Source organism: Carettochelys insculpta, chromosome 3, assembly GCF_033958435.1.
Source record: "Carettochelys insculpta isolate YL-2023 chromosome 3, ASM3395843v1, whole genome shotgun sequence".
Taxonomy (NCBI): domain Eukaryota; kingdom Metazoa; phylum Chordata; order Testudines; family Carettochelyidae; genus Carettochelys; species Carettochelys insculpta.
This window is the reverse complement of record NC_134139.1, coordinates 32,163,367-32,182,107: the sequence shown is the minus strand read 5'-3', so window position 1 is coordinate 32,182,107 and position 18,741 is coordinate 32,163,367. Positions and strand designations below refer to the sequence as shown.

Sequence of the window (18,741 nt, the reverse complement as noted above, 5' to 3'; positions counted from 1 at the left end):
GTATGTATTTAATTTTAAACAATTATGGTAATATTTAGTTTGTTTATGTAAGACAAAGTGGTTCCCATCTCTCATTTTTTATTATACTGCTGAACATGTTATCATACTCGTGTTTAGATTTTGGTCATGGAGGCGATGGGCTTTGTCAGCACAGAAACAGACCATGAGCCAATGTATTTTCATGCTTTGCTTTCTTTAGAAAATAAGATAAAATGTGTATTAAGGGTAAAAAGCTGTGGAAGGCCTCCATCTCAGCACAGCCATATGATGGTTTGATGGCTGTGCTGTCAGTACTTAGATATTCAGCATGCTGAATGTATGGTGGAATTGGGTCACTCTGCACGTCACCCCTACATGAATCAAACTCAGGGCTGGGGACAGGGACAGCATCAGTGGTCCACAATTTATATGCATACCTCAGCCAGAAATGGGGGATGTGCAAGGAGGACCAGGGACTACAGTAGTGACTGTTTTTGTTCAGACCTGAAGATTAGGGATGGATTCTGTCTCCTTACTCATTTTGATTTCTTTCTGCATAAACACCCTCTCTTCCTGCTTTACAGTATGTATATGTTTTTGAGGTAGAGACAAAGAACTTCATACTGTTTAAGGACTAATACCGCAGGCCCATTGTCTCTCTTTCTTGGTGAATCATTATTAATGTGGGGTATTATTCTCAGCAGAATATGAAGAGGAACTTGAAACAGAATTTGAACTGGAAAAAGACACTCTGTTTTGGGGACTTAAAAAGGTAAGGTCAATAAATATTATTGATAATTTTAGTTTCTAAGCGTAGTGTAAGTTCATATTTCTGGCAATTCAGTGGAAATCTTCTTTAGATGAATTGTGACCAACTTTTATGATTACTGTATTAAACGATGTTCTGCTCTGATGTAGAATGCATGTCACAGATTACTATAGTCTCTGAGTTATTACATGTTGTAAGGTGCTCCCTCTCTTCAGATGAGTATTATTTTAAAGGTAATTTAAAGAGTTACTCAGATATTTATGAAGCCTATTATTTGCCTGCCTCCAGCTGTAAAGCCAGGCACCTTTAATATGCTGATTCCAAGAACTCAGAGAGGGAGAGAAACTAATAAGTATAAATATACTATATTAAAAACCCTTAAAATGATGTATAGCCTGTTTTCTGTGCATAAAAATACATAAAAAGTACATCCTCCAATGTGACAGGAAGGTTCCTTCCTTTTATCATTTCCCACAGGTTTCACTGTGGGAGGGGAGGAATTCTGGCCCAATGTTTTTGATCAAAATAAATAATTTAAAAGTGGCCCTTTACTAGCACACTTTCCTCTCCATGCCCTGCCTCCCCCAATTTCATTTTCAATTTCAAATATGTAATACTGACAAAATATTTCCAAAAGGGGATTTTTGCCCGCCCTGGAGGCTGATTTAGAATTGCAAGAGCAATCAGTACTATAAATAAAATTAAATTTGTCCCCTGAGGTTTTTTTCCCATCCCTCAGGAGGAAAAATGGCTTACCTGATATGTTGTGATCAGATCTCCAATTTTGTTTTACAGTTTTTGTCTTGATTGCTGCCCTTTAATATGTGTAGCAGCAGAATCACTAAATCCAAGGGTGGGCAATAAAACAGCAGTGATTTGCCAGGGTTAGCCCCTGGTTGGGCCACTGCCACTATGTTTACCTGTGCCTCTCCAGGTACAGGTGATTGCAGCTCCCATTGGCTGCAGATTGCCATCCGTAGTCAGTGGGAGCTGCAGTTGCCATACTTGTGGAGAAGTAGGTAAATATAACAGTGGCTGTCTGCCAGGGGCTAACCCAGGGAAGCTGGATCTAGCTTGCAGGCTTGTTAGTACCCACCCCTGACTAAATCTCTGGTGTCAGTGTATATCCTAAAAAGCATTGATCTCTATGTGCACCCCAGCAATGCTTTTTCCTTTTGCTTGTCATTTGATTGTTTGGCTAATGGCTATGCTTTACACAGGATGCCGGACTGGAAGGGACTTTCTGAAACATCAAGTCCAATCCCTTGGGACTGCAGGGAGCCCCATTCTACAATTCTGTTCATGAGTTTATTAAATTTGTGTTGGAGCATTGAGGTCACTGACACTGTTTTTCAGTCTAGTTTGCTGGGTAATAGTTTTTGAAGCATAAATGTCTAGTGAAAACATCATTTATTTGAAAATCATGCTTCTCTTTGAAAATTTTCTACTACTGTTACAAGTAAAGGCAAAGATTATTTTAGCAGAGAGAGAAGAAAAAATGCATTTTTCTTCATTGTTTACATTGTTCTGTGTTAGGCTCTTTATGCCCCTGTCACCATAACATCTGAGGACCTAACAAGCTGAAATATATTTATCCTTACAGCACTCCTGTGAGATAGGGAATGTTGTTATCCCCAGTTTTCAGATGGAGCACTGAAACCAAGTTGGGCTAAGTGATTTGCCCAAAGTCACATAGGAAGTATGTGGTAGAGCAGGGACCTGATCTCAAGTCTGTCAACTTATCAGTTGGTACCTTGGACCATCCTGCCTCTCTTAGGTGGGCCCTGAACCTGCAGTGAGTTGTACATGGGCAGACCTCAGGTCCTGCATGGAGTGTGGCTGTTCTCAGTGAGGCTCTTTGCAGACACGTGTGTGCGCACGTGTAGAGCTGTTTGTAAGACTGAAGCCTCAGATACCAATCTTGCAAAAACTTAAGACACCTGGATTTTATTTTTAGTCCTATGACCCATGTCATTGAGGTCATTGGGATCCACTAAGAAAGTAGAATGTTAGACGTGTGCATAAATCTCTGCAGGATCAGGGCCAATGTTAGTTTCCTTCCTTTTTTGTGTGAGTCTTTCTCCCAGTGATGTGGGAGAGAATAATCTTTGATAATAGGAATATTTGAATGTAAAGCTAACTCAGATGCTGGCGTACACGTTAAACCTCTCTAATTTGGAACTCGCTTGTCCAGCAACGTCCGTAATCCGGCATGATTTTAGTTAGCTGGTGACCACTTATCATGAGTGTGGCCAATAAAATTTTCTTCCAGCCACCAATCCTGGCTCTGTGCTGTTTTTTGGCTGTAATTTACCCCTAAATGTCTTCTAAGAGCGCAGTAACCAGTGGAAGGGTTGGTAATGCTGCTAGACAATATTAACCTCCCGTGATCTGGCAAATTATCTCATCCGGCACTGGTCAGGTCCAGAGGGTGCTGGATTAGAGAGATTGAAACTACTTGTAATATTTTTTTTTAAGATTGGTTAGTTGTTAGTTTATTTTTTAACATATGTAACATGGTTTGGCATATAGTTAGGAATGTTACTGAGTATAAATAAGCCTTTTTCATGTTAACAATAGGAAGAAATGTTTTGAAAATAATAGGTGCCTAGTGGTTGTTTGACAAGCCACAGGAGAGGAGCCAGTGGGCCTTTGTGCTATGGCATGGGGAGGTTGCCTGAATTAACAACTAGACACAAATTATTTTAAAAATCTGAAACCATTTTGGTTAATATTAGGGCTTATCAACCTCCTTTAAAAATGCATATTGTAAAGGTTGAGCATGTCCATGGCCATACCCTCACTGCACAGTGTTCCTTATATGCTCATTCTCACTTCATGTTTGATACACTGCTTTCATAGATTGATAAAGAAGTTAATAATGCCTTTGGGTGAAATTACTCTGTGCTAACAACTTATGTGGTCCATAGGCTTCACGCTTGCCTTCAGATTTAAACAAGGGTAAAGGCTCAGACAAAAGCTGCAGGTTTCATAACTGGGTAATACAGTGCTGAGAGCACAGCGTCATGAAATATTTGTGCATGGGTATCAGACTAACTTAGCCAGTTTATAAATTAAAGAAACACATGAGCTCCTTGTAACTCCTCTTCCCCTGCCATCAACATAATCTCAACTGTTTCACATAACCTGTCTCTCAAATGGCTTTCGCATTGTGCATAAAAGGGTTCAGCTGCAAACTGCTTCAGTCAAAATGGGCAGCAAGATCCACAGTATTGAGTTGCAGTTTCTTCTCGTTAATAGTGAGGTAAATCCAGTTTGAGTGCGTCTGCTGACTGTAGCTGTGCTAGCATGACACAGGGAGAGAGGTGATCCCTCCTCTGAATTGGTTCCAGGCCATTTGGAATTCTAAAGGTGAGGGCCAGCACCTTGAACTACACTTGGATACCATTGGCAGCTAGTACATCCCAGAGCTCTGGGGTCATGTGCTCCCAGCCAGATGCTTTGCTTGACAAATGAGCTGCTGTATTCAGCACCGGCTTTCATTTGTGCAGGGTTTTAAGAGGTAGAGTCCATTACAATACTCTTTTCTGAACTAGGAGCTTCGGTACATTAGAAAATTAGTCCTTCATTAATGGCATGTACTGTGTGGCACTGCCAGCTTTTGCTGTTTTCTCCATTGTTTGCTCTAGTTGAAAGCTGCCAGTGCAACATCACGTCAGGGATGCTTCATCTGATTCATGCTGTTGAACATCAACATAAGTTGTTTGTTCCTGCAGAAGAAGCTCTCTGTGATATATAGATTATGTATGTATTATATAGATGATTTAACATTCCCCTGTGTTTAGCGTTCTCCGTGGTGGGGGTAAATGGGAGAGAGTTCAGGATTTGACTTTTAGGAACACGTAGCCCTTGTCTACATGACATGGGCTTTGAGGCTACAGCTATACTGGTACTGCTCCACTCCCAAAACCTCCTAGTGCAGCGGTTCCCAACTTTTTCAGTAACAGGGCACACTTTGATGAGACAAACAATTCCATGGTACACCTGCTTTTTTTTCAGCTGACTTGATTGCTCATAAATGTCACATTTACTTACATTTATTGTGGTTATGGTGTTAGCGAGGTTTGCTACATAATGCTGCATACAGCAAACTAAACAAGCATCAAATGGGATGTTGCATAATCAAGTAACTGCTGAAATGTTCAATTACTTGTGAGTGGGGAGGTCGGTCCAGAGAGCAGGCTCTCATTCCTGCCAGTCCGCTAGAGCTGGGACGTGGCATTTAAACTGCATCCCAGCTCCAACAGTCTCCCGCCCTTCCTCTCCTCCTTGCCACACCAGGGAGGGGGAGTAGGATCCTTGCCAGTCCATTTGTCTGGGAAGCAACATTTCATCTACCTCCTTGAGCGAACAGGCTCCTACAGGATTGGCATTTCCAGCAAGGCTGCCTGAGTCCCAGCTGGTGTCGGGTTTGTCAATTCCCACCTCCCAGAGTGGCTTTGCAAAGAGGCATTGTGCAGTTCTCATGGGACACCAGTGTGCTGTGGCACATGGGCTGAAAAAAAACACCGCTCTAGTGTGTATTCATTTTGTGCTGACAGAGTTTTTCTATTGGCGAAATAACACCGTTTCCTTGAATGACACTATCTATGCTGCAGCATTTTGGTTGCATAGCTGCGTCTGTGCTGGGGGTTTTGCTAGTGTAGGTATATTCACTATTAGATGCAGTTCATTCCATGCCACTGACCGACATAATCATGAAGACACTTTGTAGTGTGGATCTGGCTGTAGACACATCTCTTCTATAGGAGTTACAGAAAAAAGGAAGGTATGCCTTTATCCTGATTGCTCTTGCTGCTCTGAGGGAGTTTTTCTGTTTCATTTCCCCCAGTGTTTGTTGTTGTTATGACTCTGGTAGCGTTAAAACTAACATCCTGTGAGGACATTGTTATTATTTGTGCTCTGGGCTCAGTAGGGTCCTGTTAAATTGTGCATCTGTGCGTAGTTCATGACCTCATTATCTGTTAAGTGGAGTTTACTCTGAAGCCAATATACAAAGCTGTAATAAAAGACACCTTTAACAAGGCCTTTCTGTGTCCTCATGCTCATGTTAATTTAAGATGCTGAAAGGGCAAAATCCTGACTTTGCTGGTCATGAAACCACTAAGAGTAAATAAATTCTAAATATTGAAGATTCGGATCCTGAGACTAGAAGATGTAAAGTTTATGGAAGTGAGTCCAAGATGTTCTTATAAACCTGTTAATGTTTCTGCTCCTTTCCCTGGTTAGACTTCATATCTAATATGTTAAGAACTTGATTTAGTACAACAAAAAACAGGCCTTGCAGCAGCTACAGCTTAAGAATATGAATGCTTTATCTTCACAGAAAGCTGCAGTTGTAAATAGGAACATATAAATGCAAGTCTTTTATTAACTCTCAGAGAAGCAGTATAAAAACCAATTGATTACCCAATTTGAGCTTAACCGCGCAGGGAAATAAATCTGTTTCAACTTTTTCAGAGGTCAGCAGAAATAGAAGAATAATCCATGGAGAAATGACAATCTTGGTTAAGAATTGAGCAAGAATTTTTTTTTTAAATATGAAGGAAATAATGCTGATTATATTTTGGATTCTGGTCCTCTGGGAGAATAGTGCCAGGACCAAGACCAGAGATCTGTAGGAGATTTGAGTGTGTCAGCTTGGAATCAATAGAAACTGGGAGCACAACGGATGAACTCAGTCTTAATGTGTGGGACAGTTATCAACTAATAGGCAAGGAAGGGCTCAGAGACACCAGCAATGTAAAAGCTAGTCAGTTTAAAAAATGTAGTTTAAAAATAATTTGAGATATTGTACCCGAAATTGTGTCCTCAATCTGCACTCAGTTTCCTATTTTGGGTGACTTTCTTTACGCAGCTTGTGTGACCCACAGACAACAGAGGAAACTATGGTCATGCTCCCACAAAGACATATGAGCATGCTTAATGTTTTGCTTTCTCAGTAGTCCAGTGACTTCAGTGGAACAAGCTTGTAGAACATAATTTATGGCTAAGTTGTTGTAAGACTGGGAACTAAGGTCTGAGTCTAGCAAAAATTCTGTGCATGGGGTCCTGTGTGCTTCCATGGAGCAACATTGAACTCAAAGACTCAGCACACACTTGTGGATTTGCCTCTGTGGAACATTGTAGCATCGGGGACTTGCTGACTAAACAGAGAGAGAGGATGGCTGATTGATTAGAATACTAGCTGATCAATTGAGAGATCTGGGATCAAGTCCCTGCTCCATCACAGACCTTCTGTGTGCTGTGGGCAAGTCACTTGATTGGCACTTCCTTACATCCTGGGGTGTTGCAAGGACGTATATACTAAAGATTCTGAGGTGCTCTGATTCTATGGTGGTGATGGCTGTATGAGAATCTTAGATTGATATCTGTGCTGGCCAGGAAGTGGCAGGAGGGAGTTCTGGAATTCTAGCAGTTTTCAGTTGCTAGAGTCTCTGCCCGTGTCAGAGTTTTACAAGCCCCGTCAAGTCTGGACCTCATATTTGCTGCAGACACAATTCTAGGGATGGCTTGTAGGACTGGGTCTCAAATAGGTGGGTAGAAAAAGAATGAGCCTGTCTTCCTGGAAAAGTTATTGTGAAGAATGGGCTCTCATTGACTGGCAGGTGTTCGATGAGTGAGAATGACAGGAAAGATGGGGGAAAGACTGGAATATTGGGGAGAACCAATAGCATGGTGAGGATGGAGCTATGTAATATTCTTTGAAGCTAAAAGTTAGTGTGGGATTTTGCTTCAGGAAACTGATGTGAAGTTTATCCTGGTGTGATTTGTACTGCCATTCCAGAAGAGTTGTTGGAAACACTCATTGTGATCTCCTGCAATATTTCATGGATGATGAGCCTTATCATGGAAGATTTTCAGTTTATTTCAGCTTACTGAAAAATTTATATGTGCTTTTCTTGGTCTGAGTAGAAGATTTTTTAGACTGTTACCTTATGAAGTTCTCTTTCTTCACTTAGTATGAGTATATATTGCTTACTGCTCTGAGACCCATTGAGGCTGGTGAATTCAGCAAGAAATACTATGATCAGTAGTATGGACAAGTCTCAACAAGAAAAAAGGGTTGTGCTTCGTAAAAAGTGTTGATTGAGATCAACTGTATATGGGAGATGAGCCAAACTGTATGTAAAAAATGCATAATCAGGCATTTTCTTTGATTTTTATACAATTAAAAATTATTCAAAAACTGGAAACTCATCAGAGTAATTAAACAATTAAGTTAAAGCTAATGTGCTTCCATGAGTTAGTTGGATACTTTGTTTTGCCATATGTAAAGGTGGTACATAGCTGTATTGCCCCAGAAAACAGTCCAAGCTCAGTGGATGTCTTCCTTGTTGGCTGGATCAACAGGCAGCGATCGATCCAGCTGGATTCAATTTATCAAGTCTAGTATAGATGTGATAAATTGATCCCAGAGCATTCTCCTGTCAACTCTGGTACTCCACCAAAATGAGAAGAGTAAGCAGTCGATGGCAAAGTGTCAGCTATCGACTTACTGTGGTGAAGATTCTGCAGATAAGCTGATCTGAGGTATGTGTAGTGTAGGTCACTGGCCAGAGTAGTATGGACCAAGCCTCTGTTATAATTCCTTCTAGTCTTTTTCCTTGCTCCATGTGGGGGTAGAGGGGAAGTTATCTGGACCACCTTTTTACCAGATAGATTACTTTTTTTTATGCTGCTGTCTGGTATGCTGGCATGGAGCTAAAGCTGCAAAATATACAGATGCAAAAAGGTCAGCATAGTAACGTAATCTAGTTTAAAGCAAGTTATTTGCTGCATAGTTGAAAACCATACAGTAAACTCTTGAGATGCACGCAATCAAGTTGCCTGTAGCGGGAAACGGCTCCTGTCAGGGGCAGCAGCTTGACTGTTGCCGCCCCTGACAGGAGTGGTTTTCCTGTCAAGGGCAGTAAACGGTATTCCCCTGCTCCTGTCGGGGCAGCAGTCTGACTCGCAGGTGCTGCCCCTCACAGGAGTGGTTTCCTGTTGGGGTGCCAGTCGAGAGTTGGGGTGCCATCCCTGACAAACAGCTGCTTGCGGTGCTGGTTCTCCCAGATGGGAGAACCAGTGCCACAAGCTTCTGTCTGCACGCAGGACTCCCAGCTGGGAGAACTGGCACTGCAAGCAGCTGTGTGCCCCCCAGCTAGGAGAAGCTGGGGCCACTTGGCTGCCACCCTCTCCCTCAGCCCCTCCCCAATTTACCTGTAATTCAGTTTACGCAGAGATTGCCCAGAATGCGACCTCTGTGTAAATTGAGGGATTATTGTATTGTTCTTCAATTGTGTTCAGATATTGGTGAACTACCATGCGCTGAAAATTCCATTTGATAGTCCTTGCATAGTGGACATTGTTTCTGACAGGCCTTTTGAAGAAATCTCATTACTATGAGCATGACACTTAGGTATTAAATAAATAAAGATGACTAGAGAGAGAAAATTAAATCAGGAATCTTACAGGGCTCTAATTCTGTACTGTACTTGTGCCTACATTTTCAGAGCTGAATTGATGTGTATATTTATGTGCTTGTTTGTATGTTCTATAGTTGGAAAATTCTTGAATCTTTCATGAGGAAAGCTAAAGGAGGGTCACTGTTGAACCAGATTTACCCCCAAATTTAGGTTTTACAAAACATAGGACCAATAGAAATGGCTCAACAAATTCTAAAAATAATTGAAATAATTTGGAATCGTGGATGCTATCACTTCTGAAAGTCTGACTCTGCTACTTTAACCATGTAGATTCCATTCAGACTGTGCTTTGGGGCATTGTATCATAAACCTGTGTGATCTATTCAGACTTTTTCCTCTGTTTCGTCATACACTTTTCTCTCCCCCACAGTTTTAAAACACGTCTCAATCAATTCACTGTGCATTCTAGGATCCCACAGACTTTGAGTGGAGCTTCTGGATGGAATGGGGAAAGAAACGTATAATATGGCTTCTGCTTGGCCATTTAGTAGTATCACAGATGTCAAGGCTCTTTATGGAAAAGGTATGAATGCATGTGCTTTGCAGGAATGCACTTTGTATTTTTTAATTAATTGTGAAACTTGAAAAATAGAGCACTTTTTATATGACAAATTGTTGAAAAGTATATTCTGTAGAAATTTTTTTTGACAAATTGTATGTAAGCGGTATAATTATTCAGTGTCCAGTGTTGTCACCTTTACTCAAATGAATAGTGGCAGAGAGGTAGCGTGTTAGTCTGCATCATAACAAAACAAAAAAGCAGTCATAGCACTTAAAAGACTAAAAAGACGTTCTGTAAATACATTAGAAATAAGAGGAAGACCAAGGACAGGGTAGGTCCATTACTCAGTGAGGAGGGAAAAACAATACCAGGATGCTTGGAAATGGCAGAGGTGCTTAATATCTTCTTTGTTTTGGTGTTCACCAAGAAGTTGGATGCAGAAATGCCTAATATGGTGAACACTAGTGGAAAGGGGGTAGGTTTAGAGGATAAAATAAAAAAAAAAAAAGTTAAAAATTAGATGTCTGCAAGTCACCAGTGCCTGATGAAATGCATCCTAGAATACTCGAAGAGCACATAGAGGAGGTATTCTAACCTTTAGGTATCATCTTTGAAAGTCCTGGAAGTCGGGAGAGAGTCCAAAAGATTGGAAAAAGGCAAATATAGTGCTCACCTATAAAAAGGGAAGAAAGAACGTAAGAATGGCCATACTGGGTCAGACCAAAGGTCCATCCAGCCCAGTATCCCGTCTGCCGACAGTGGCCAATGCCAGGTGCCCCAGAGAAGGAGAACAGAAGACGATGATCAAGTGATTTATCTCCTGCCATCCATCTCCTGCCCTTGTACTGAAGGCTAGGGCACCATACTTTACCCCTGGCTAATAGCCATTTATCGACCTAACCTGCAAAAATTTATCGAGCTCTTTTTTAAACCCTAATAGAGTCCTGGCCTTCACAGCCTCCTCCGGCAAGGAGTTCCACAGGTTGACTGTGTGCTGTGTGAAGAAAAATTTCCTTTTATTAGTTTTGAACCTACTACCCATCAATTTCATTTGGTGTCCCCTAGTTCTTGTATTATGGGAAAAGGTAAATAATTTTTCTATATTCACTTTCTCCACACCATTCATGATTTTATATACCTCTATCATATCACCCCTCAATCGCCTCTTTTACAGACTGAAAAGTCCCAGTCTCTCTAGCCTCTCCCCATATGGGACCCGTTCCAAACCCCTAATCATCTTAGTTGCCCTTTTCTGAACCTTTTCTAATGCCAATATATCTTTTTTGAGGTGAGGAGACCACATCTGCACGCAGTACTCAAGATGTGGGCGTACCATAGTTTTATATAGGGGAAGTATGATTTCTTTTGTCTTATTATCTATCCTTTGTTTAATAATTCCTAACATCCTATTTGCTTTACTAACTGCCGCTGCACACTGCGTGGATGTCTTCAGAGAACTATCCACTATAACTCCAAGATCCCTTTCCTGATCTGTCATATCTAGATTTGACCCCATTGTGTTGTACGTGTAATTTGGGTTATTTTTCCAATGTGCATTACCTTACACTTACCCACATTAAATTTCATTTGCCATTTTGCTGCCCAATCACTCAGTTTGCTGAGATCTTTTTGTAGTTCTTCACAATCCCTTTTGGTTTTGACTGTCCTGAACAACTTGGTGTCATCTGCAAACTTTGCCACCTCACTGCTTAACTCGTTTTCTAGATCATTGATGAACAAGTTGAACAGGATCGGTACCAGGACTGACCCCTGGGGAACACCACTAGTTACCCCCCTCCATTGTGAAAATTTACCATTTATTCCAACCCTTTGTTTTCTGTCTTTTAACCAATTCCCGATACATGAAAGGATCTTTCCTCCTATCCCATGACTGCCTAATTTACATAAAAGCCTTTGGTGTGGGACCATGTCAAAGGCTTTCTGGAAATCTAGGTGTATTATGTCCACTGGGTGCCCCTTGTCTGCATGTTTATTAACCCCTTCAAAGAATTCTAATAGATTAGTTAGACATGACTTCCCTCTGCAGAAACCATGCTGACTTTTCCCCAACAATTCGTGCTCTTCTGCGTGCCTTGCAATTTTATTCTTTACTATTGTTTCTACTAATTTGCCTGGTACTGATGTTAGACTTATCGGTCTATAATTGCCAGGGTCTCCTGTGGAGCCTTTTTTAAATATTGGCGTTATATTGGCTGTCTTCCAGTCATTGGGTACCGAAGCGGATTTAAAGGATAGGTTACAAACCACTGTTAATAACTCCGCAATTTCACATTTGAGTTCTTTCAGAACCCTTGGGTGAATACCGTCTGGTCCTGGAGACTTGTTACTATTCAGCTTATCAATTAACTCCAAAACCTCCTCTAATGTCACTTCAATCTGGGAGAGTTCCTCAGATTTGTCACCTAAAAAGGCTGGCTCAGATTTAGGAACCTCCGTAACATCCTCAGCTGTGAAGACTGAAGCAAAGACATCATTTAATCGCTCCACAATGGCCCCAACTGTGGATGTACCCACCCTGAACTGCTGCCCAATAGATTGGTAGCTGTCCAGGCTGGCCAGTTTCCAGATGGTGATGGCCATGCGCTTCTCTGGGGAGAGGGTCGGCCTCATCCAGGTATCCTGGCATCGTAGCATGGGGGCGAGCCAGCTGTGGATCTTCAGGAAGATCTCTTTCTTCATCTGCAGGTTCTGCAGCCAGCGGCCATTGTCCCACTCCCCCATGACAACCCTATCCCACCAGTCCATGCTGGTGGCGTGGGTCCAGACGCACTGGACTGGTCGGAGGGGGCCCGGCAGGGGTGGTGGGGGTGCAGGATCAATGGGCCTGGGCCTCTGCCTCCACAGGAGGCTGAGGAGGTGTGAGCCAATGCCCAGGTGCCAGCTAAAGGTCTGGTGGGACAAAGGGGGTGATGCTGCACCAGCAGCTACGCTAAGCAGCCTGGGCAGGCTGATTCTTTGGTTTGCGTTTAGTTCGGGTACAGCAGCAAGAGGAAAAATTACACTTATTAGAGGCTTTAACAATTACCTTTTATTTATACAAAGATAGAAACAATTTAACTTAAGAAAAGTTTTAGACAGACTAGCTAGCTTAAACTAATACAAGTAATGTGTACACAAGAAAGGCACATTGCAGGTGTGATTTTCACCCCTGCCTCTTAGACCTGGTGGAACCAGAGTCTTTCCCTCAATTCCTATAGGAAAGAAGTGTAATACAGGTGTAATTCTTACCCCAGCCTTATAGATCCAGTGTGACCCAGAATCTTTCTTTCAATCCCTCGGGAAGAAGTAGATACAAACCAGGTGTCCCCAGTCTTGGGAGTCAATACCGGACCTGGCCAGCAGGTGTAGGTGATTGGAGCTCAAAGGGGGTGGGCTGCCAAACCCCTCTTTGTACCTCTTTGGTCACGTAGGCTTCTTCCTGGTCTCAAGTAGCCAGTCGGGGAAGCATGTGTTTGAACCCCAGGTTTCCCAGGGAAGGTGCAAGGCTCAATTCGCACCTATGAATTGTGGACAATTGGGCACCTTGGAGGTGATGGGCGGAGGTTCCCCGTTCTTCCTGGGGCAGTGATCAGGCGTGTCAATTACCGATAGCAGCCAGAAGGGCAGCCATTAGCTAGCCCATTCACTGTCTGGTTTCTGTGTATGGTAGAGAGTCTGGGTGAGACAGCACACCTGCGTTCCCAGGGCATCAAAGGCTGCCTGTCTCTCTCTTTGTCTCTCCCAGTGGGGGGAGAAGAAGAAAAGGCCAAATGAGGGGTTCATGTCTGGCTACAGGAGGGTGGCCAAGAGGATGGCTAGCATGCGGGTGAGGGCAAGCCTGCTGTCCTGCAGCTGCTTGGGGGTCCATGCCTGCTGGTCAGCAGGCTCTGGACAGGGATCTGGGTCTGGCTTACTGTGCGCCGACGTGGCTGACCTCGACAGTGTTTGCAGGGAGGGGCTGTTTAGGTGGTGCCCTTTAACGGGCCATGTGGCTGGCGGCCCTGGAAGGGCTCCCTGGCTGTGTGACCCCGTCTGTGCTGTTTCCTGCCCTGTTCTTCTGGAAGAGTGCCAGTGCAAGTGTAGATGCACTCTTCCGGAAGAAGGGGTGGCTCTTTTGAGGTCCTATTTGATGTCTAGAAGCACTCTTCCAGAAGATGATCCTCTGGAAAAAGTGCCATGTGTAGAAACAGCCTTGGAGTACTGCGTCCAGTCCTGGGCACCACATTTCAAGGAAGATGTAGAGAAATTGGAGGTCAGAGAAGAGCAACAAGAATGATTAAAGGTCTAAAGAACATGAGCTATGAGGGAAGACTGAAAGAACTGGGCTTGTTTAGGTTAGAAAAGTGAACACTTACAGGGGACATGATAGCAGTTTTCAAGTACCTCAAAGAGGGTTGCAAAGAGGAGGGTGAAAAATTGTACTCCTTGGCCTCTGAGGATAGGACAAGGAACAATGGGCTTAAACTGCAGCAAGGGAGATTTAGGTTGGACATTAGGAAAATCTTCCTAACTGCCAAGGTGGTTAAAGACTGGAATAAAGTGCCTGTGGAGGTTGTGGAATCGCCATCACTGGAGATATTTAAGAGCAGGTTAGATAGACCTCTAATTGGGGATGGTTTAGACAGTGCTTGGTGCTGCCGTGTAGGTAGGGAACTGGACCCAATGATTTCTCGAGGTCCCTTCCAGTCTAGTGTTCTATGATTCTATGAAAATAATTTATTAGGTGATGTGCTTTCATGGGGCTTATCCACTCCGGATCTAGAGAAGTGGGTCTGCCCCACAAAAGCTCATCACCTAATAAATTATTCTGGTAGTCTTTAAAGTGCTACATGACTGCTTGCTTGTTTTACTCAAATAAGTAAGCAGTCTCATTTGAATCCATATAAATAAAGCTCATCTCATTGTGAGTAAGGTTAAGAGAATTGGGCCTATAGTTAGGGACTTAATACTTCCTGTGAAAAGACTCAAAATTATGTTGGATAATGAGGACTTGGATATGCAGGGATATTTGCCCGACTGCCTTGTGGGTTATCCTGGGAAGGAGCAAGGCTATGGGAGTAAACCCTGACAGAAAATCCAGAGGGGAGTCCTAAGGCAGTTCTGTGCCAACTTCTGGCATTGACCTAGCATCTCCTGCAGCTGAGCTGGTACCAGATGTAGAGGTTATCCTCTCCTTTGGACTACATCAGTAAAGCCGACAGGGGAACACTGGCGTCTGGGCAGCCCAGGGTCCCAAAAAATTGCCCAGGCTTGCGCCTGGAGAGGTACTCCAGCATCGCTTAACAGTGTTGAACCAACATGGGACATAACAGATACTGGTTATAAGCTCTTGATCGATTGGCGTAGAGAACAAGCGCCAGGGGTTGCCTTCAATGGTGGGAGAGATCGTCGCATCTCGCTGGACAGTCACCTCCCGCCTCAAGCTGGGCAGCCCCCAGCCAGAAGGGTACTGTCCCGCCACAGTTCACCTGCCTCACTGGGTGTGTGAGGCTTAAGGTTCCCAAACCTGACAAGTGACTGAAATTTGAGTAGCAGGCAAACCAACAAGAAAAGGAAACCATCAAAGTTTTAAGCTTGCTTACTGGAATGTGCGGACCATGCTGACTGGTTTGACTGAAGATCTTCAGGACATCAGCGACACCCGAAAGACTGCTGTCATCAATGAGGAACTGAAAAGGCTCCAAGTTGACATTGCTGCTCTGCAAGAGACACTACTCGCAGATTCGGGATCTCTAAGGGAAAAGGACTACACCTTTTTCTGGCAGGGTAAAGCCCAAGAAGAGCCCAGGGAGCATGGTGTTGGCTTCGCCATCATAAACACCCTTCTACAAATGGTGGAATTAGTCATGGGTGGATCAGAAGGACTCCTTCAGGTCACACTTCAAACTTGCGCTGGTCCTGTCCACCAGATCAGTGCTTACGCTCCAACCCTGTACGCCACACCAGAAGTAAAAGACAAGTTCTATGACATGCTTAGTGCTGCCATAGTGCAAATACCTGCTCGCGAACAACTGTACATTTTTGGGTGACTTCAGTGTAAGAGTTGGAGCCGATCGTGACTCATGGCCTTCCTGCTTTAGGCCACTTTGGTGTGGGAAAAATGAATGAAAATGGACAGTGTCTTCTCGAGCTTTGCATTTACCACAATCTGTGCATCACAAACACATTTTTCCAAACCAAGCCACAGCACAGAGTGTCATGGAGACACCCACACTTGAAACACTGGCATCAACTAGACGTGGTCATCTACTAGATGTGATAACCTCAAAAATGTCCTTCTGACATGCAGCTATCGTAGTGCTGACTGCGATACAGGTCGCTCGCTAGTTTGCTCCAAACTCAAGGTGATTCCCAAGAAGCTGTACCACTCTAAACTAACTGGAAGGCCCCGCATTGATGCCAGAAAGATGGCAAACTCAGAGAGAGCCGAAAAGTTCAGAGAGACCCTTGAGGAGAATCTGCGCAGCAGCCCCCGGGGTACTGATGTGACATCCAGATGGCAGCATCTGAGGGATACAATTTACAGCACGGCCTTGTCGGTGTTTGGAAGAGGAGCCAGAAACACGAATGACTCGTTTGAAGCTAACTCCGATGAGATGATTCCAGCCATCGAAAAGAAGCACGCTGCACTCCTGGAGTACAAACGCTCGCCAAGCCAGAATACCCTGCAGGCACTCAGAGCAGCCAGAAAAACGGTACAGCAGATGGACGAACTGGACCAGGAACCAACTGTGGATGAACTGAAGAAAGCCATCAACAGCATTGCAGTAGGAAAGGCCCCGGGCCAGGATGGTATACCACCAGAGGTAATCAAGTGTGCCACAGACACTCTCCTGGAATCCCTACATGAGCTTACTGTGCCTGTGCTGGAGAGAGAGAGAGGTTCCACAGGATATGCATGACGCTAACACCGTAACCTTGTATAAGAACAAAGGAGACAAAAGCGACTGCAACAATTACCATGGAATCTCCCTCCTGAGCATCACTGGTGGACTGTTCACTTGCATCATCCTTGGCAGACTCCAGAAGATTGCTGAGAGGGTGTATCCCGAATCACAGTGCGGATCCTGCACAGAGAGATCTACCATTGACATGATCTTCTCTCTGAGGCAGCTGCAGGAGAAATGCAGGGAGCAGAGGAAGCTGCTCTACATAGCCTTAATCGACCTGACCAAGGCCTTCGACTTGGTCAGCAGGGATGGACTGTTCAAACTGCTCCGCAAGATGATCCAGTCTTTCCACGAAGACATGAGAGGAACCATTCAATATGATGGCACATGATCGGATGTTTTCAGCATTAGGAGCGGCGTCAAACAAGGATGCGTCCTTGCTCTGACATTGTTCGGGATCTTCTTTGTACGCCTCCTGAAGCATGCCTTTGGATCTTCAACAGAGGGCATCTTTGTGCACGCAAGATCTGATGGGAAACTGTTTAATCTTGCAAGGCTGCAAGCTAAATCCAAGGTGCGTGAAGTCCTCATCAGAGATTTGCTGTTTGCAGATGACGCTGCTGTCGTGTCACACACAGAAGACCAGCTTCAGAAACTGCTGGATCGGTTCTCCAAAGCATGCAAGGACTTTGGGCTTTCCATCAGCCTAAAGAAGACAAGTGTACTTGCTCAGGAGGTTGCTGACCCTCCATCAATCGGCATTGACAACTATAGGTTAGAGGTCGTCCACGAGTTCGTTTACCTCGGGTCCACCATCATTGACATCCTGTCATTGGAGTCTGAGCTAAATAGGAGGATCGGAAAAGCAGCCACAACTCTGTCCAGACTCAGCGAGAGAGTGTGGAATAACATCAAGTTGTACACCCACACCAAAATGCAAGTCTACAGAGCCTGCATCCTCAGCACCCTCCTTTACGGCAGCAAGTCTTGGACAATGTACGCCCGCCAGGAAAAGAGGCTGAACATCTTCCACTTGCGCTGCCTCAGGCACATCCTTGGAATATCATGGAAGGACAGAGTGGCCAACACCGCTGTCCTTGAGCAAGCTGGAATCCCAACCATGCGCACCCTCTTCAGGCAGCGGCGGCTCCGCTGGCTTGGCCATGTCCACAGGATGAATGATGGAAGGATCTCAAAAGACATCCTGTGTGGCGAGCTAGCCTCTGGCAAAGGACCTCTCGGATGCCCCCAGTCGCGCAAAAAGATTTTTGCAAGAGGGACCTCAGGGAGGTAGACATCGAGCCGGACACTTGGGAGGAGCTGGCAGACGGAGGCAGGAACTACACAAGGGCCTTCAGAAGGGCGAGATGAAGGTCAGACAGCTAGCAGAGGAGAAGCGAGCCTGCAGAAAGCACAGTAAGGACCTGCCAGACACCCATTACACATGCAACAGATGCAGCAAGGACTGTCACCCTTGTGTGGGCCTTCACAGTCACAGTCCGTGCTGCAAACGATGATCCCAAATGGAACTACGAAGGGCGCGATCCATAGTCTACGTAGACTGAAGGATGCTACTACTTGGGACCAAAGCTGCAGCGTGCTTTACAAATGTGTATGACAGGCAAAACCAGTGTGGGTCTATATGGATTGACAACACCACCGCAGATCCAGTACAGTGCAACTTTGTTTTCTTGTATGTGCTGTGAAGAGATGTCCTCAGTAATTCCCCCCTCCCCACATTGGAAAATGTAGTTCTTGAAACTAAGTTTTACACTGGAAAACTGTTGATTTTTTTTTTTTAATGATTTTTTTTTTTGTTTTCCCACATATTGCTTGTTCAAAATATTTTGCTTTGTTTTGAAGTGCTTGGTTGAACTGAACAGTTTCTACTTAAGGAGTTGAGATAGAAACAGTTAATTTCAAATTTATTTTTAAACTAAAAATGTTGTTTTAAAGTAAAATATAAATTTAGAATGTTTCAGTTCCAACTGACATTTCATTTGGATATGTAATTTCACAGTGTCAATACAGTTCATTTAAATGCTTGCATGTCAATTTTTTGGCATATTTAATTCTACAAATATTATCTTTTTTTCCTTGGTTGTTCCT

General features: G+C 43.9%; 1 protein-coding gene across 3 annotated transcripts in view; it reads left to right on the top strand.

Moving 5' to 3' along the window:
* HHAT (hedgehog acyltransferase) overlaps nucleotides 1–18,741 on the top strand; it is a 367,215-nt gene that overhangs the window by 13,716 nt on the left and 334,758 nt on the right. For 2 of the 3 annotated variants that reach the window (XM_074988515.1, XM_074988514.1), the window contains exons 4-5: nucleotides 681–751; nucleotides 9,650–9,763. In XM_074988515.1, the coding sequence (XP_074844616.1) occupies nucleotides 681–751; nucleotides 9,650–9,763 (185 nt within the window). The remainder of the gene's footprint in view (nucleotides 1–680; nucleotides 752–9,649; nucleotides 9,764–18,741) is intronic. The other variant, XM_074988516.1, reaches the window with a different exon arrangement.